The sequence below is a fragment of the Chaetodon trifascialis genome, chromosome 22, assembly GCF_039877785.1.
Source record: "Chaetodon trifascialis isolate fChaTrf1 chromosome 22, fChaTrf1.hap1, whole genome shotgun sequence".
NCBI classification, from domain to species: Eukaryota; Metazoa; Chordata; class Actinopteri; order Chaetodontiformes; family Chaetodontidae; genus Chaetodon; species Chaetodon trifascialis.
In genome coordinates, this window is record NC_092077.1 from 2,507,562 (window position 1) to 2,528,005 (window position 20,444).

Genomic DNA, 20,444 nt, shown 5'->3' on the forward strand with positions numbered 1-20,444 from the left:
ACACACACACACACACACACACACACACACACACATATGGCAATTTAAATCGCAATTGCAATTTTGATCTGAAAAATTATGAGCTGCAAATAACAAACAACACTGTCGAAGAAAGAGGATCCACTTAGGGAAGTGAAGAAATATGCTGTTTTGGTGAACTTACCCTTTAAATACTTGAAGTCATATTGATTATGCTATATTTTAAACTGAGCAGTGTGTGCTTTCACAATACCGTGGATATTTCGTTTCAATACATTTTGAATGTTGCTTAAGCATGGAGTCCGGACACTACTATACTTATTCACATTACTTCATTTATAGTTAACTCTGCTTGATCAAAAGGAGAATTTCAGCAATCACAGCACCACCCACATAGTGTCTGACCAGAGTCACCATGAGATCTTTGTGTAACCTGTGAGGTGTGTGGTAGAGTGAGCATGTGACGACATAAAAGGGAAGAGAAAGAGGGAGACACACAGTGAATGTAACACAGAGCTGGTGTTGGTGTGGGGGGAGTGGGGGAGGTGTTGGATGGTGAAGGACACAGGAACACACAGAGGCCTAACTACCTCGGAAAACAGGCTCGGGCTCAAAATCAAACACTATGTCATTGGGGTAGGAGTATAGGAGGGGGCTTGAGGTCCGTGTTCGGTGCTTCCTCAAGCAGCGGGCGGGGTGGGTCGGGGGGGCTGCAGGGCAAAGAGAAACAGACAGACCATCACTGCTACTCACCCTGCCCCTCTCACCTCTAACTAACTACTGTCCATGGCTACAGCTGAGCTTCTGATGGAGAGTCCTTTTACCACCCTTAATTTTGAGCATGTTAGCTCTGTTTGTCAGGGTATCTGCGGGTTTCACACTGCTAAATTGAACTTTAGGATACATGTATGCAATAAATTTCAGCATTGAGATTTTCACATGACAGCATTGTGTCATGTTTATTTAATCCATTCATAAAGAGAAAAGTCAAAACTTTCTGTGTAGTGCCACCCACAAAAAAACAAGTTAGGAATTGTTGCTTGCCAGCAACACATGCTAAAATCTTTTTCTCTGTTTTTCTGTTTTCCTTTATAATGTTTTTAACTGTGGTAAAACACTCTGTGTTGCATTTTATGATGTATGAAAAATGCTATATAAATAAAGTTTGATTTGATTTTGATTTGATTTGAAGAATTCATTCGCTAAATGTATTCCTTCTGACAATCCTAAGGAGGAGCTTGGCCTGGCTGAGCAGCTCAAAGTAAGACTGAAAGAACAAAATGAGGTCTGCTGAAGTGGAAGTTTTGTTCTACTAGACACCCTGACCCACAGATCTAAAAATGTGTCCTCAGCTAATGCTAGTGACTGCTAGGGTGCAGGACTCAAGAGCACTGACTCAGCTTCTCAGGTCTGAACTTCACACACACACACACACACACACACACACACACACACACACACACACACACACACACACACACACACACACACACACACACACACACACACACACACACACACACACACACACACACACACACACACACACACACACACACACACACACAAAAGACCAGAGCACGCAGACGCGGGATGGTGGGAAAAAAACCACAGAATGAACCAGAAATCTCCTACTTTGATCCTTACCTCCATCTGACCTCGCTAAGCCCTGATCTCGAATCAGGTCCTGAAATGAAGGAAGAAGGGAAATTAATAATATGAACACTTTCCACAAACACAATTTACTATACTGCACTGTTTACCATACAATTTACTCTACTCTCAGGAACTCCATCCATGTTTTTGGAACCAATACAAGCACTAAAGAAGCTTTCAGACTGAAGGTTTTCGAGGGAAATCGTGGAAAATCAATGAAAGCAAACAAATGTGGATTTGCTCTAAGTGGGAGTTGAAAACATCTTTATTACTCCACTTCAGGGACATCCACACAAAGGGAAAAAAGATAAGTACTAGCAAAAACTGGAGATCCTGATAAATTGAGATTCAACTGTTACGCAAAGCAGGGCTGTCACTTTCAAACTAAACACTTTTTCAAATGTATCACATGTATGCCAATTCTAAACTATGTTGTAGAACTGATGTTCAGTTTATTGACAGTCAGACTGACAGATATGTTGATCAGCCGTAAGCTGGGCTCAGACTTTAGGAGCATTAAAATCTCAAATGACTTCGTAATGGGGTTTACCCGTTCACACAGTAAAAAGAAACATTACAGATGCTCTTCTCTCTAATTTCAAACATGCACACACTGCAAGATTTGAAAATAACAGTACATTACGCACTACAGGATATTATTAGGATTACTGTGCCAGACCAATGCAACACCTCACATGCTCTCTCTCACGTGAGCTCATGGGGAAGCAAATGTAAACAAAATGACTGGTGTGGTGCAACAACTTGCTGTAGTAATGTTCTGCCATGTGTTCTGTCATCACAGGATGTCAGTTTGCTGTCTGTCAACGGTAGTATGCAAGCTGACGTTAGCCTCAAGTAACAAGAATGTTTTTTGTTGGCGACACCATCAGCTTTTCCAGGACTAACAAACACGTGCCTCTCATTGGCTATTGTGGTCCCACTTGGGGCATGCTTGAAATTATTAGGGCTGCAAGCAGTTCAGCAGGTTTAAGACTTCATCTGTTAACCCAACACATTACCAGATTATCTGGGCTGAACATCGGTACCAACCAAGTAGAGAATCTGGGAGAAGTCTGCCCAAAACTCCTGTAGTCTTTACTTTTACGATGTACACTGAACATCACAGAGCAGAGCCCAAAATTGTTCTTCACTGAACTAGCTAACTAGTTTGTTAGTGATAGCTTGAGCCACATTCATGTGCTTCTTATTCTTTCTGTGTTTTTCAAGTAATGGATGATTGAAAATTTTTCAGCCTGTATAAAATGCACATGTTCAGTGTGCTCATCATTAGCTTCAAACCACACCACATCTTGGAGCCTCTTTCCAGAGAAGTCTTTTCTTCTGCTCAGGTTCAGTCTGACGTTTGTTTGGAGGAGGCAGAAAGCCAAAGTAGCCACTTAATCTCCATTGTTTTTTCAACATCTTTCACAGTAGGTGATTTCATTGGGTCAAATATGCTGACAAAAAGCACATGTAGATGACCAATGACAGTTGCTGCTCCAGTTCCTTTTGCACTGCGACCATTTTGTCCCTTCTCTCCAATCTCTGAACATCTTGAGCATATGACCAATCCTTTTCTGCTCCCATCTTCACTTTTATTTCCTTAATTCCTTTTGGACACATTGCTGACCCCGCACGATGATTTCTCATCTCATTTTATCTTTTGCACTAGTTCCATTGCAATTTTCCTTCCCACATTTCCTGATTCCACACACTGCAGCAGCATGTCCATATTCCTGACAGCAGAAACATCTGAGAGGAGCTCTCTCATACGGCCTCACCTGTAGCATACATACTCCAGGTACGCTCTCTCTGGCAACTCCTTGAAAAGTCAAACACACTGAACAACTGTCCTCCTTCTGCCCTATAGTTGGGTGGTATCCAAATTTTGATATCGTCAAACTTTCCCCACATTTTTTCCGGGGTATACGGTATTACCGTGACTAATTAAAAATCACTTTGCAGGGCAGCGTGACATGCACGCAGTTCAGACGGTCAATGCTCACTTTAAGAAGCACTGATCCTAACTTGTAACATACCAGAATGACAGGGAGAAACTCAGCGAAAAGCCTCTAACAAGCATTGCCACCCAAACCAAACATAATTCATACCCCAAGAAATTATATGCACATGTAACGAAAACACGAAAAGAGTGCACGTCAAACGTACGGCATCTACTGATTTCACCACTTCACCTGAACCACAAAAGCCTGGTATCATATGAAAGCAGAGTCTGATGATCACGAAAATGTCTGCCTCCTCACTGTGCGACAAAAACTCAGCGAAATAGCAGCCAAAGAGTAGCAGAAAAAAAACGTTGCTAAAGCATAAAGTATGTTTTACCTTTGCTGTTTTGTGGTCAAAAGTTATATTCCAGCTGGAAAAAACACTGCTAATGTCTCCTCCTATGATTCTGTGGTAGTTTGAGATCAATCACGAAGGTCCTGCTTGTTTACATAAAGAGGAGGTGGTTTCTAGATTGGAGGGAGCGCTCTTCATGCAATATCCTATCTCTGGGCTTACTTCCTTCTGGATCGTCATTGGTGTTTCTATGGTGAATTTGGATGGGTCGCTGAGCTATTGACCGGCGTAACCACGCAGTTAGTTTCACCGCTCCGTCTCATGAATAAGCAGAGCGCTCACAGAGGACTCTGCTGAGCAGCCCGAAGTGTTATTTTACTGTTTTATTTGCATTTTGTCCTGCATTTTGTTTGTTTGGACGAGATAATGGTAATCTGCCCGGAATGCGCCTAAATGAGCACCTGGACATACCTGTGTTAAAACATCTGTAAAACTGCTCAGGTTCATTTTTTAGCATGTACTTTTGCATAGTCACCTTTTTCTCGAGTAAAAATTCAACCAAATACAATGAACGGAGTGGACTTCATTTTTGTTATGCAATACTACAATTATGTTAGGCCTCTATAGACCTATATCTGCAGCATTTTTTTATGACGGTAATGAAACTGATACCGTTGCTATTTTTAGATACCGCGGGACACCTTATTACCGGATTACCGCCCAACTCTACTGCCCTACCTGAGTCATGGCAGGCTTCTAGCTTCACATGCACCCGCAATATCCCGAAATGAGTCAGCCTGTTCTGACAGTGGAACGCGACTTTTCACCGCCTTCCTCCTTGCTCCTGATCCTGAAGTGGGAAGCGAGTCACACAGCTATGATGTCCAAATGCACAAATCTTAGGGGCTCTATCTCTCAGATGTTTTGATACACATTCAATCCTAACCATCTCACTTCGTCTAATCCTAATTGAACAGATATCTCCAAGTTCTTCTCCGATAAACTCTCAAGAGAACTCACAAGAATTGGCCGAATATAAGTGCAGCTTTTTGTTTGTTAACTCCTCCTCTCTGGTTAAACAGCTCAGAGCTGCAACAATTAATCAATTTGTCAACTTTTAAATGAACTGGCAACTATTTTGATAATCAATTAATTGGTTTGAGTTTTTAAGTCAAAATTCTCTGATTTCAGCTCCTTAAATATGAATATTTTCTGTATCTTTACTCTTTGATGACAGCAAACTGAACATCTTGGGTTGTGGCCAAACAAGACATCTGAGATATCTAATGTGAGGGAATTTTCTATCACAGGCCTTCTGTGGTAAGGCACCCAGAAGTCTCAGGGTTGGACAACACAGAGCCCTCAGACAGAGACACATTAACATAATATTTGGAGGCCATTCTAGCAGACAGTAGATAGGAAGTCTCTCCTCGTGAGGTAGCCAAGGTCTTACAGATAAACTGTATAGACTGATATTGGACCAATTCAAGGAGGAATGCTCGAGGAGACATTTTAAGAGAATTAGGTCAAAAGTGTCCTCAGTTAGAGGGATGGATGTCAGGGCATACGTAAGTATGGTATGAGCTATTGTTTGGGCTTTGACTATCCAATAGAGTACCAGAAATGTAGAAGGAGGGTACAGAATACCCATAATAGGGAAATAGTTCAAGGAGTAGAAGGGAAAACATGTGACATTGGGGGTATTACAACTAATCAATTAATCAAGAAATAATGGATAATTGAAGAGACAGCACACTCACATCGATGTTGACAGGCTCAATGGTATTGATATGGACATTGGGGGCGGAGGACGAACGGTCCCGCTGGCCAAACTGGTTGCGGTGGTCCTCCTCGTTGGGCCGGAAACTGGGCGGGATGGGTATGGACTTGGACGGGGACACAGTGGTATGGCATATAGACCTGGAAAGACGAAATCTGTCAGTAAAAATTAGTCAGTAGAGACTCTTGGACCTGCAAATGGTATTTCTACCCATGTTAATGCACATTTACTCTCTTAGCTTTAATTAACAGAGTGTAAAAAGACAACAGCAGCTACTGTAATGTGTGGTTGGAATGAAAAGACTCCTGACCATCCTTGCTGTGTTGTTGAAAATGACTGGAAGCACATTAAGAGGAGAATGACTGCTCCTTTTGCACCTTAGAGGAGTGTGAAGGTGGAGGACTCACCCGGTGGAGTCGGATGGGGGGAGTGACGGACATGCCTCAGACACGGGGGTAGTTCCCTCTGAGGAGACCTCCTCCTGGGTAAGTGGGTGATGCTCGAAGAACTTGGACACTAGCAACAAGCTGCAGAACACACATTAAGGTTACTTATTTTATTTAATAAATTAATTCTCAATACAACTTGTCTTAAGGCTGGGGCCTACACTGGTGAGAACTGAATCAGAAGACACTAGACAGACAAAAATAATAAAGCAATGTGACAGACAAAGGACTAAACAAGCAGAGATAAAGAACGGGCTAGAGACCACTTAATTTTTTTATTTTTAAACTTGTAGCCTTCAGCCCAAATGAACTCAAATGATATCACTTGAGGGTACTTATCAGGCTTCAGTCAGCTACCTCTAGAGGCACTCAGGCTTTTTTCCTCCTTTTTCACATGTGCAAAAGTACTCCACAACACATTAAAGTGTGTTGAGCTTTGATGTGTGAACTCTGTGGAGATCTCCTTTAAAAATAAGGAGATAAATGAGGTAATGTGATGTCATTCAGACACGCAGCAGTAGACTACTTTAAGCCTGACTTGAATCAGATAGGTGAGGTGCATTGTTGACTTATAAATAGACCTATCCACTGGGACGCACAGACAAGATCTCATCCTGTAGGTTTTGGACTAGTGCTGTACAATGTTATGATATATGTCGTAGTGCGACAGAAAAATGTCTACCATACGATATAATCCTCTATTGTTTATATCGTAATTTTAACGTTTGGGCTGTGGTTAGCTCGGCTAATGTAACTGCAGCAATGCTACTGCTTTGCAGTAGCAGTTTACGTCACCTGCAAGAATTCCTTTACGGCACTGCTAACGTTTTCAGCCATGCGTGCGAGAGCCAGCGGGAGCATGGACGTAAACAACGTAGCAGAGACGGAGAGCACAGTGGAAGCTGAACCAACAGAACCCAAAGAGGAATTGGTGCCAAAAAGAGGGAACAGGAACTCCATTGTTTGGCACTGGTTTGGATTTAAAAAGGCAGACACCGACCAAAAAACGGTAATCTGCAAAACATGCCGCCAACAAGTCGTTACTAGCGACTCGAACACGTCTAATCTTTTCTATCACAAAGACACGGCATGAAGAACAGTACAGAGACAGCGTTAAAATGCGACAAACTACTAAAGTTAAACCATGTAGTGATGTGTTTTATTTACTGTATTTCTAATTGTTTTTTAATTGTCTAGTAACAAAACAAAAAGTAGTAACAAAAAGAGGGACTCTGGCACAAAAAGACTTTTTATTGTTTTTTAATTGTCTTGTCCCTTTATATATAAAATATGTTTTATAAATAAAAGGAGAAAAGCTCAGAGGAATTGGCATTCATTTCATGTGTGTATATATATAACTTTAAGTAAAAATACTATATCGGGATATATATCGTTATCGGGATATAAAATTACCTATATTGGCATATAACGTTTTGGCCATATCGCACAGCACTATTTTGGACTGAGCGAAATTGAGGAAACAGTAGGTTTCACCTCAAGCTGGTTACAGCACCATTGTCTGCGTGCGACTTACTCTAGTTGGTCATAGTTGACACACATGAGTGGAACCTCTGTGCTGCAACGTTGGTGAAACTTGTAGCCACAGGTCTGACAACGAAAACCCTGGAACAGCAGCTTTCTGCAGAAGTCACAGAAGGCCAGTGTGAAGAAGGTCTTCCTCACCTGTCAATCAAAGACACACACAAACACACAATCAAGACCAAGGAAGGCTGAGTAGTAGTATTTACTGTCCATCATCAGAGTCATGATGGGAGATTTTGTGTAACAGTACTTACAAAGTTGTGTGTGGTGAGCGGCACGTTCTCCAATACTTCTACATGTAACTCCTCTCCCGTCAGCCAGGAGATGTCTGTATCCCAGCCAATCGGCTTCTTTTCTCTGAAACCGGAAGTGGAGAGTCAGGGGAACACCTCATACTGTTGTTGGTTTAACTATCATATTAAAGGTTGTAGTGGTTTCCAGCAGAACACCAGCATGTGCTACAGCTACAATGTGAACTTTCATTGTTCAATACAGAGAGATATTCAGAAAAGGACATGTAGCATTCTGTCTCAGTACATTTGTAGTTTCAGTAAATAACAACACAGTCTACATGTTCAATACATGACAGTATCTGGATAACATCACAAGTAGAATGTCAACAGTTATTTCATAGTACAGTAGTTATTGTGACCGAATTAAGGTCAGAGGTCTAGAGACTAGAAATGAACTGCTGAGATGTTGAGTGTTATCAATTTGTCAGTATAAATCCTAAATTTTCTTTCTTTTCCCCACCTTCACTTTTCTTCATAGAAACATCTGGAGGGCCATTTCAGGGAGAACAGTGTGACCTCAGCAACTCTTTGGTCATTTACAGCTTGTTCTGGCGTCTTTGAGTTTTAAACATTTAAATATAAGTTATAATCTTTTATATATAATATTTGGTCTCAGAATTCAAACTGACCAACACCTATGTGTGGACAACACACACACACACACACACACACACACACACACACACACACACACACATATATATATATAAACACACAGTACAGGCCAAAAGTTTGGATACACCTTCTCATTCAATGCGTCTTCTTTATTTTCATGACTATTTACATTGTAGATTCTCACTGAAGGCATCAAAACTATGAATGAACACATGGAGTTATTTACTTAACAAAAAAATAACTGAAAACATGTTTTATATTCTAGTTTCTTCAAAATAGCCACCCTTTGCTCTGATTACTGCTTTGAGTATGAAAATTCATATTATGGCAAGAACCAATCAGCTAACTAAAGAAAAACGAGTGGCCATCATTACTTTAAGAAATAAGGTCAGTCAGTCCGGAAAATTGCAAAAACTTTAAATGTGTCCCCAAGTGGAGTCGCAAAAACCATCAAGCGCTACAACGAAACTGGCACACATGAGGACCGACGCAGGAAAGGAAGACCAAGAGTCACCTCTGCTTCTGAGGATAAGTTCATCCGAGTCACCAGCCTCAGAAATCGCAAGTTAACAGCAGCTCAGATCAGAGACCAGATGAATGCCACACAGAGTTCTAGCAGCAGACCCATCTCTAGAACAACTGTTAAGAGGAGACTGCGCGAATCAGGCCTTCATGGTCAAATAGCTGCTAGGAAACCACTGCTAAGGATTGTTTGGGCCAAGAAACACAAGGAATGGACAGTAGACCAGTGGAAATCTGTGCTTTGGTCTGATGAGTCCAAATTTGAGATCTTTGGTACCAACCGCCGTGTCTTTGTGAGACGCAGAAAAGGTGAATGGATGGATTCCACATGCCTGGTTCCCACTGTGAAGCATGGAGGAGGAGGTGTGATGGTGTGGGGGTGTTTTGCTGGTGACACTGTTCGGGATTTATTCAAAATTGAAGGCACATTGAACCAGCATGGCTACCACAGCATCCTGCAGCAACATGCCATCCCATCCGGTTTGCGTTTAGTTGGAGGATCATTTATTTTTCAACAGGACAATGACCCCAAACACACCTCCAGGCTGTGTAAGGGCTATTTGACCAAGAAGGAGAGTGATGGAGTGCTGCGGCAGATGACCTGGCCTCCACAGTCACCGGACCTGAACCCAATCGAGATGGTTTGGGGTGAGCTGGACTGCAGAGTGAAGGCAAAGGGGCCAACAAGTGCTAAACACCTCTGGGAACTCCTTCAAGACTGTTGGAAAACCATTTCAGGTGACTACCTCTTGAAGCTAATCAAGAGAATGCCAAGAGTGTGCAAAGCAGTAATCAGAGCAAAGGGTGGCTACTTTGAAGAAACTAGAATATAAAACTTGCTTTCAGTTATTTCACCTTTTTTTGTTAAGTAAGTTTTGTCTCTCTCTCTCTCTCTCTCTCTCTCTCTCTCTCTCTCTCTCTCTCTCTCTCTCTCTCTCTCTCTCTATATATATATAGATAGATAGATAGATAGATAGATAGATAGATAGATAGATAGATAGATAGATAGATAGATAGATAGATAGATAGATAGATAGATATACACACACACACACACACACACACACACAGTGGGGCAAAAAAGCAACGAGTGGAGGACAGAGGAGCCCCTCTTAAAGAAGAAGTTATAGGTCTGTGAGAGCCAGAAATCTTGCTTGTTTGTAGGTGACCAAATACTTATTTTACTGAGGAATTTACCAATTAATTGATTAAAAATTCTACAATGTGATTTCCTGGATTCTTTCCCCCAATTCTGTATAATATAAATATTTAGTATTTAGTATTATATTAGTGCTGTCAATCGATTAAAATATTTTATCGCGATTAATCTCATGAATGTCATAGTTAACTCGTGATTAATCACAAATTAATCGCACATTTTTATCTATTCTAAATGTCCCTTGAATTATCATTTTAATACTCTTATCAACATGGAGAAGTGGATAGGCTTGCTTTGTGCAAATGTTTTTTTATTGAAAACAATGTGTAGTGTTGTATTTCACACTAACATTCTCACTTTGAGCAGTCATTCATATTTGAATGAATTGAATCTCACACAATCTAACACTGTCAATAAACAGATGACAAAAAAAATAAATACTTGGTTACAAAAAAGCCCCTTCAACAACCCTTTCTAAGGGATCAAAACAGGGTGATCCAAAATAAAGTTATAAAGTGCACATCATTGTAAACTAGGACTCAGCCTATAGTGCAGTTAAACCATGGCTTAAACTTTCCTTTCTTAAGTTTCCTTTGAACATAACAGCATCCATACGCTTCTGTCGAAAGCCATCCATTGTCGCCTGGTTTTGACAAGGAGGCGGCAGAGAATTCGCATTCACTGTGTGTTTGGCCATCAAGTGGTATTTCAGACTGGATGTGCTACGGTGATAACTCAGTTCACACCAACAATACGCACAGATGACTTTGGTCTTGTCAGTTGACCCATCTGGCAACTTTTTGAAACTAAACTTTCCATTCAGAATCTTGTTCGCATCCAATTCGGCGTTTTGTACTTGACATCCACACAAACTGGTAGCCACTCTATTACAGCTAGCGAGCAGGCAAGGGTGGGGCGTGCCTATTGTTTTTTTTCCGGTTTACAATCGGATCCTGTAGTTTTCTTTACGTTACTGGCAGTGGCCACAGCTTATAAAAAACTACAAGTTCACTCAGTCACAAAGAACATTAATCACGCGATGAAAAAAATGACGCCGTTAAAATTGATTTGCATTAACGCGTTGATAACGCGATTTTTTTTGACAGCCCTAATATATACATATATATTAGGGCTGTCAGTTTAATGCGTTAATTAGATTAATTAATTACGCTGCAAATTAACGCGCTATAATAATTAACGCAAATAATCATGAGTGGCAAGTCAATGTGCAAGCATTTTAAATTTGGCCCTTTGAGTGACCTGTAGGCTGCAGTGGCAGGTCGCATCCTACCTGCGCCACTAGTCAAAAGCAGGGTGACAACAGACATGGATGCGACACCGGAGAGCGAGGCAAGCCCACTTGGACCTTTGAACGGCAAGTTTATTTATAAAAAGAACAAAGACGGGACTATTAACAAGAACGCAGTGATTTGTACCTTGTGTAAAAAAGAATTTTCCTATCACCATAGCAGCTCCAGCCTGAATTATCATTTAAACGCTAAACATGTAGTTGCTGCTAGTGTCGCTAGTGCGACCGTGAGCTCACTCCGCCAACCCACACTTGCTGAGTTAGGAAAACGAATGAGCAAAGCCACGACAGAAAAACTGACAAACTCAATCGCAAAGTGGGTTGCTGCTGATTGCAGGCCGATTTCAATCGTGGAAGACGAGGGCCTAAAAGAGGCGTTTCAGATAGGGTCATGTGACTCTAATTTCCAGCTACCGTCGAGAACTACAGTGATGAAAAGAATTCACCAGCTGTAATGTGAATGTCAGTGAATTGTAATGTCCTAGAATTCAAATTCTTTATTTGGGGACCTTTAGCAGATATGAGATTAAAATGCAATTAATTAGATTAATTAATTACAAATCCTGTAATTAATTAGATTAATTTTTGTTAATCGTCTGACAGCACTAATATATATATATATATGTTTTTGGTTTTTTTTTAAGTATTTTAAAAAACTGGTCACTTTTAATCAACAGTATAGTGTTGCACTACATTTCAAGTCATATCAGTGAGGAGCAGAGGGCAGAGCTCCAGAGAGGAGACACTCAGCTGACATGCTGTTCACTGGCCGAGTGTTGGGGGAACTGCGGTCACATTGTTCATTCAGAGAACAATGCAAACTAGACAATTTCCCCCTGGGAAATTTTGAAAGGGCCACGGGTGCCGCCGCCGGACGATGCCAACCGCTAATGCTAAGCTGACATTAGCATGTCAAATAACACGTTAAAAACATCTGAACCATCATTAGAATGCCTTGAACAGTCATTTTAACCAAAGTTAGCATGTTAGCATTAGCATGCTAGGCTAACATTAGCATGTCAAATAACACATTCAAAACCTCTGAACCATCATTAGAATGCCTTCAAGGATCATTTTAGCCAATGTTAGCATGTTAGCATTAGCATGCTAACATTAGCATGTCGAATAACACATTAAAAACCTCTGAACCACCATTAGAACGCAATGAACATTCATTTTAGCCAAGGTTAGCATTTTAGCTTTAGCATGTTAGCATTGAGGCTAATGCTAACAGGGTAACATCATCCAATACCTCACTAACATTTACAACTCACTAGTAGTAGGCTAGGCTGTGGCTCATTGTCAGGCCACTGCATAGCTGCAGCTAAAGCTACATGTGTGTGTGTGGGAGAGGGGTGCTCAGAGAAGTACTGAGGCTCAGTGGTTGCCATTGTAACTTGAGGTGGCCTGATCAATGATGTCACCCACTCAGACACAGGTGCAGACACACATGCATTGCATTGGAGTCAAAGAGGAGCAGACAGAGAAACGTCTGAATTTGGCCTCTGCGCACCCCTCGAACAAATGCTTCTCACGCCAACACCGAAACTCCTATTGCCGAGATTTTTTCACCGTGAGAGCCACAAGGCTTTGCTCTACAAGCTGATCACTTTCTTTTTACGCTGGGCTTAAAACTGCGGATTTTACAGCGAGTTAAAAACACGCTTGGTTTCTGTTTCTCCAGTTTTTGATTTGTATTGGACCTTATGGGCGAGGTCAGAGGCGCTCTCCTCGCTCAGAGGCTGAGAACTCAAAAACCGTAATTCCTATCGCTTAGCCAGGCACATCGTGAGAATCAGCGCAAGCGGCACTACAACTCTGGAAATTTTCACGCGCCTAGAGCGAAATTTGTGCCTTGGAGGAGCGTGGAAACCCGAACTTTTCACACCATTTTCAGTGGTTCTCTCCACTCTGGCAGTTAATCCCCTCCACTCTAGCGCGAACATTCCGTGCAATACACACCCATTATAAACTCAAAATTTCTCCCAAAACGCTCACGGTCATCAAACGGCGACTGCTCAAAAACTATACGACCTATCGAAACGAGAATTACAACATCAATAGACGAGACTTGTGTCTACGTTTTAACGTTGGAACGGCGTCTCTAGGCGAACGTATGCCGGAGCAGTAGCCCGTTGAAAAAGGTGAAGATTTTTTCGCATTTTTTGGCTCGTCCCATTCATTTCTTATGGAGAATTTATCGCAGTTTTTCGCGTCTTACGACGCGAAAAACTGCGATAAATTTACGATACGTACAAGCACAGCGATCCCGATCGAGACGCACGTTTTGATATATCATTCGCCCGGGTGCTCCCAAAACTCTAGGACTAGTAGCGAATTAAAATTTGACACGGAAGAGGAAGAATAATAATAATAACTAGACAAATTCCCCTCGGCGGGAAATTTGGAGAGTGATACAGTGCGCAAACGCCGGGCCGTGTGCCAAACGCCGGCCCGTGCGCGTGGCTATTAGCACGGCAGCCCGATATCAAAGTCAAACCCGTTCATGGGACCCAATTTCAGCATCGGCGACAATGCTTAGCTGACATTAGCATGTCAGAAAACACATTGAGAAGGTCTCAAACACCCTTAGAATGCCTTTACCAATCATTTTAACATATGTTAGCATGTTAGCATTAGCATGCTAAATTAGCATGTCAAATAACACATTAAAAACCTCTGAACCATTATTAGAACGCCTTCAAGATTCATTTTAGCCTAAGTTAGCATATTAGCATTAGCATGCTAACATTAGCATGTTAGCACACCAAACCGACATCAACAGGTATACCTCCAGGCACCAACAAGTTCATAGGACCTCATGTTAGCATTAGCACGTTAGCATTGTGGCTAACGCTAACAGGCCAACATCACTCATTACATCACTAACACATACAACTCACCAGTAGGTAGCTTGGCTGTGGCTGGTTAGCATGTCACTACAGAGCTTAATGGAGAACTGATCATTTGACTGAGCTGCACAGCTGCAGCTAAAGCTCCATATGTGTGTGTGTGGGAGAGGCAATTAGGCTCAGAGGTTGCCACGGCAACTTGAGATCAGGCCACCTGCGGGTCTGCGAGACTCTGAGAAACGTCTGAATTTGGCCTCTGCGCACCCTCCGAACAAACGCTTCTCACGCCGACACCGAAACTCCTATTGCCGAAATTTCTTCACCGTGAGAGCCACAAGGCTTTGCTGTACACTCTGATCACTTTCTTTTTTCGCTGGGCTGAAAAATGCGGATTTTACAGCGAGTTAAAAAACGTCTGGTTTCTGTCTCTCCCATTTTTCATTTGTATTGGACCTTATGGGCGAGGTCAGAGGCGCTCTCCTCGCTCAGAGGCTCACAACTCAAAAACCGTAAGTCCTGTCGCTTAGCCAGGCACATCGTGAGAATCAGCGCAAGCGGCACTACAACCTTGGAAAGTTTCGCGCACGTAGAGCGAAATTTGTGCTTTGGGGGAGCGTGGAAAGACAAAAGTTTCACACAATTTTCAGTGCTTCTCTCCACTCTGGCAGTTAATCCCCTCCACTCTAGCGCGAACATTCCGTGCAATACACACCCATTATAAACTCAGAATTTCTCCCAAAACGCTCACGGTCATTGAACTGCGACTGCTCGAAAACTATACGACCTATCAAAACGAGAATTACTACACCCATACACGAGACCGGTGTCTACGTTTTAAAGTTGGAACGGCGTCTCTAGGTAAAAGTATGCCCGAGCAGTAACCCTTTGAAAAAGGGGGAGATTTTTTCGCATTTTTCGGCTCGTCCCATTCATTTCTTATGGGATTTTTTCGTGCGTTTTTCGCGTCTTACGACGCGAAAAACGCGTATTCTGTAGAGAAAAATAATAGCAGACCGAGTCCGATCGAGCCGCACGTTTTGATATATCATTCGCCTGGGTGCTCACTATCGTTTTTGACTAGTAGCGAATCGAAAAAAGTACGGAAGATGAAAAATAATAATAATAAGAAGAAGAAGAAGAAACACGCAGAAGAACAATAGTGTTCAGTGCTTCGCACTGAACACAGCAGGGGCTTCGCCCCTGCTGTGTTCAGTGCTCAGCACTGTATCACTAATAACTAGACAATTTCCCCCTGGGAAATTTTGAAAGGGCCACGGGTGCCGCCGCCGGACGATGCCAACCGCTAATGCTAAGCTGACATTAGCATGTCACATAACACGTTAAAAACATCTGAACCATCATTAGAACGCCGTCAAGAGTCATTTTAGCCTAAGTTAGCATATTAGCATTAGCATGCTAGGCTAACATTAGCATGTCAAATAATACATTAAAAACCTCTGAACCATCATTAGAACGCCCTCAAGAATCATTTTAGCCAAGGTTAGCATGTTAGCATTAGCATGCTAACATTAGCATGTCACATAACACATTAAAAACCTCTGAACCACCATTAGAACGCAATGAACATTCATTTTAGCCAAGGTTAGCATTTTAGCTTTAGCATGTTAGCATTGTGGCTAATGTTAACAGGGTAACATCATCCAATACCTCACTAACATTTACAACTCACTAGTAGTAGGCTAGGCTGTGGCTCATTGTCAGGCCACTCCATAGCTGCAGCTAAAGCTACATATGTGTGTGTGTGTGGGAGAGGGGTGCTCAGAGAAGTACTGAGGCTCAGTGGTTGCCATTGTAACTTGAGGTGGCCTGATCAATGATGTCACCCACTCAGACACAGGTGCAGACACAGGTGCATTTGATTGGAGTCAATGAGGGGCAGACAGAGAAACGTCTGAATTTGGCCTCTGCGCACCCCTCGAACAAACGCTTCTCACACGAAGACCGAAACTCCTATTGCCGAAATTTCTTCACCATCAGAGCTACAAGGCTTGGCTGAACACGCTGATCACTTTCTTTTTTCACTGGGGTCAAAAATGGCGATTTTACAGCGAGTTAAAAAATGGCTTGCTTCTGTCTCTCCTGTTTTTGATTTGTATTGGACCTTATGGGCGAGGTCAGAGGCGCTCTCCTCGCTCAGAGGCTGAGAACTCAAAAACCGTAATTCCTATCGCTTAGCCAGGCACATCGTGAGAATCAGCGCAAGCGGCACTACAACTCTGGAAATTTTCACGCGCCTAGAGCGAAATTTGTGCCTTGGAGGAGCGTGGAAACCCGAACTTTTCACACCATTTTCAGTGGTTCTCTCCACTCTGGCAGTTAATCCCCTCCACTCTAGCGCGAACATTCCGTGCAATACACACCCATTATAAACTCAAAATTTCTCCCAAAACGCTCACGGTCATCAAACGGCGACTGCTCAAAAACTATACGACCTATCGAAACGAGAATTACAACATCAATAGACGAGACTTGTGTCTACGTTTTAACGTTGGAACGGCGTCTCTAGGCGAACGTATGCCGGAGCAGTAGCCCGTTGAAAAAGGTGAAGATTTTTTCGCATTTTTTGGCTCGTCCCATTCATTTCTTATGGAGAATTTATCGCAGTTTTTCGCGTCTTACGACGCGAAAAACTGCGATAAATTTACGATACGTACAAGCACAGCGATCCCGATCGAGACGCACGTTTTGATATATCATTCGCCCGGGTGCTCCCAAAACTCTAGGACTAGTAGCGAATTAAAATTTGACACGGAAGAGGAAGAATAATAATAATAATAAGAAAAAACCCGCAGAATAACAATAGGGCTCGGGGCTTCGCCCCGAGCCCTATTGCCCTACAGCTATTTCATAGCTGTAGGGGCAATAGGGCTCGGGCGAATGCCCCGTGGCCCTAATAATAAGAAAAAACCCGCAGAATAACAATAGGGCTCGGGGCTTCGCCCCGAGCCCTATTGCCCTACAGCTATTTCATAGCTGTAGGGGCAATAGGGCTCGGGCGAATGCCCCGTGGCCCTAATAATGCACAACAATGCACTAAAATTAAGGACATCATTATGGGTTAAGGTTAGTATTATTGTACCTTGGCATTAGCTAAAAGAGGGCTGCATCTGCCTTGATGCGTCAACAACTGGGGCACAGCCTCGTAATGGAGCATTGTGTGTGTGTGTGTGTGTGTGTGTGTGTGTGTGTGTGTGTGTGTGTGTGTGTGTGTTTGTGTGCGTGCATGTATGTGTGTGTGTAAAAACTGTCCATCTATTTTTGCTTTAATATGTGTGTGTTAGTGGCTGCAGTCACTGTGGAGTTTATATTGTCTGTGCATCTCTGAGTTGTTTGCTTTGGTGGCGTTTTATTCTACTGCTGATTCAACAAGAAGTGTCAGGCTATTTCATTCATGTTGCTTCATAATGCTTGTTACACCCTCTGCAGTGTCTGTACACTCTTTGCTTATCGTCAGTCATTTTTGTTTAACTGTTGGAGTTTTGTCCTCCTGGTCAACTCTAGTAAGGCTACACTCAGAAGGTGATTGTGTAATTGAAAACCATTTGTCCGCACAGGATGCAAAGTGCCGTCTACAGAAATGGAATTGTTGGTTGGTTGGTTGGTTTTCCCTTTTTTTTTATTCAGAGTACATTTTATCTGTCCTAATTTCTTACTTTTCTCCAAGTGCATTTTACACAAGTACTTTTATTTTTACTTGACAAAAATTTGTTTGAAGTGACAGTACTTTTGCGTGACTACAATATCGTAGTACTCTCTCCATCCTTGTGTATCAGTATATAGATTGTTGGTCTCCACTGGTCACCTCAATGCAGTACAGAATGTTAGTGAGAGACTTACCCGTCCTGTATCCTGTAGACTGCACAGCATTCTGGAATGAGGCCTCGCATCATCAGAGCTTTCTTCAGTGAGTCTCTCACAGTCATCCCACAGCGGGCTGGGACCTGAACACAGCACAACAACACTCACTGACCTGACATAGTACAGCAGAGTAGTCTGACATCAGAGAGGAAATGAGCTGACATAACCACACCAAGTTTGGATGTCGAAACTTTCAACTGCAAAGTCTGAGTGAGAATGTTCCATGTAGCCATTAGTGATAATGAACATGGCTTCAGGTGTGCTGTTCGCAGGGCTTTCATCTACACTTTGCCAGTGTGAGTTCTTCAAAGTGAAAGAGACCACCTACATTCAGTCATTTCCCTGGGCCTCACACTGATCATCAACCTGCAGAGAGCCAAAACACTGAAACAGCCTTCCTGTAAATATACAATGAAACAATGAAAGTTCAACGTGTGCAGCTCAGGCTGTTCAGCTCCAAGATTCCAACATCTAAACTCAGTGCCCCACTGACCCTAACTTTACAGACGTTAACACTCCATTTTCCTCAGCCTGAACCATAAAAACTCTTTTGCAACGATTTTGTTTAGATTCTACCTGCTCGACTACCATCACACCTGAGCTGAGTTCCACATCAACTTGCTTCACAAAGATCAGCAAGCAATGACTCTGTTTGATGGTCATTTCCAAATATTTTGCAATCTGCATATTTGAATCTGGTGGGTGTCCAGTATGCAGTCATTGTGACTCTATGGGTTGCGTTAACTTTGCACTAGCAGCAGCATGACAGTCAGGATAAAGAGGACTGAACACTGCACTGAAATGGCCATTTATTTGTCTTCTCTTAAGGCGTAATAGTTTACTTGTATCAATTGAAAATTTAAAAAATGGCTTCTTATAATCTTTGACAATGAAAATCTAAAACCTTAAAATCATTAGAAAACCACAGAGAGAATGTCAGACATACCACTGTTCTCTGTTTGTTGGGCAGGAAGACCCTGACGATGGGCTTCTGAGGGGAACGAGGGTTGGCTCGGCTGGCGTCAGTGGGGGTTTGCAGGACAGCCAAGGTGTTGGGGGCTGAGGGAAAGGCCTGAGCCCCCCCTCCAACCCCGCAACCCCCCATCTTGACCTCCAGAAGGGCTGGCATGGGAGAAGGAGAGCAAGAGAAGTCTGTACCATTGCCCATCGCCTCCAGTAGCTGCTGCTCTCTCTGCTGCAGGGCATCCAGTTTACTGGTGTACTCCTCATAGGCCTGGCAGGGATGACACACCAGAGCACAGACTCAGTGGCTTCAACAATTGAAGTGACATTCACAACTTCTATTTTTCTGCTACTATATTCATTAAAATCAAACATGTCTTACCTCTAGATATATGGAAGGAGGATTGTGTTCTCCTCCAAACTTGTCCAGAAGAGCCTCTAAGTGTTCTTGTGTCAACTTTATCATCTGTTTGATATTCCAGATCTGTGGGAAAAAACACAATGTTTTCATTTAATGAACAACAACCAGAGTTTGAAGCCAACAGATTGAATCTTCCCGACTTAGCCTCCCCCTGCAATAGTGCAACAGGGCACTGCTGATATCCAAGATTCTCACCAATGCCAGGGGCAGAGTGTACCATACTTTTGCCTATCAACTTTGTTAGTTACTGTGTCACATTAGGCAGACATAAATTCTCGCCATGATTTGGCCAAGAGTCGTGGCAGACCGCACATTGGACCCAAACCAATCAGATCCTAGAGTCTTTCAGGGTTTGCATTTGCAAAGAGGTAATCAGGAAGAAGGGAAGACTGTTAACCAGTATGACCTGCAATGTGTCACAAGGAGGTCATGGGACGGGTAGCCAAGGTAGCTCTACAGGTAGTGAGCTTATCTGTTGTGATATATACTGCCAGCTTAGCACTGTTGGCTGTGTGAGCATTACAGTGTTATCCCATAGATCACTGGCTGTAGGTTTGACCATGAGCTTTTATCTAAAGTTAGAATATCCAAGATTTTCATTTAAATAAATGTGTTGTCATCATCTATCACCAAATGAAAAAACACACTGAGTCTATGACCTACTGATTAACTGCGTCACTGGCGACATTTCCAGAAAAAAATGCTTACCGCTAATGCAAAATTTCCT

At 42.5% G+C, this 20,444-nt stretch overlaps 1 protein-coding gene across 4 annotated transcripts in view; it reads right to left on the reverse strand.

The window, feature by feature from the left end:
* The window catches only part of braf (B-Raf proto-oncogene, serine/threonine kinase), a 47,215-nt gene that overhangs the window by 17,505 nt on the left and 9,266 nt on the right, over positions 1 to 20,444 (reverse strand). The window contains exons 2-10 of one of the 4 annotated variants that reach the window (XM_070991730.1): positions 19,679 to 19,780; positions 19,280 to 19,567; positions 18,313 to 18,416; positions 7,959 to 8,061; positions 7,697 to 7,845; positions 6,124 to 6,243; positions 5,697 to 5,856; positions 1,627 to 1,666; positions 570 to 689 (exon numbers count right to left, since the gene is read on the reverse strand). In XM_070991730.1, coding sequence (XP_070847831.1) covers positions 570 to 689; positions 1,627 to 1,666; positions 5,697 to 5,856; positions 6,124 to 6,243; positions 7,697 to 7,845; positions 7,959 to 8,061; positions 18,313 to 18,416; positions 19,280 to 19,567; positions 19,679 to 19,780 — 1,186 coding nt within the window. Of the gene's footprint in view, positions 1 to 569; positions 690 to 1,626; positions 1,667 to 5,696; positions 5,872 to 6,123; positions 6,244 to 7,696; positions 7,846 to 7,958; positions 8,062 to 18,312; positions 18,417 to 19,279; positions 19,568 to 19,678; positions 19,781 to 20,444 lie in introns of all 4 variants that reach the window. The other 3 variants (XM_070991729.1, XM_070991732.1, XM_070991731.1) reach the window with 3 other exon arrangements.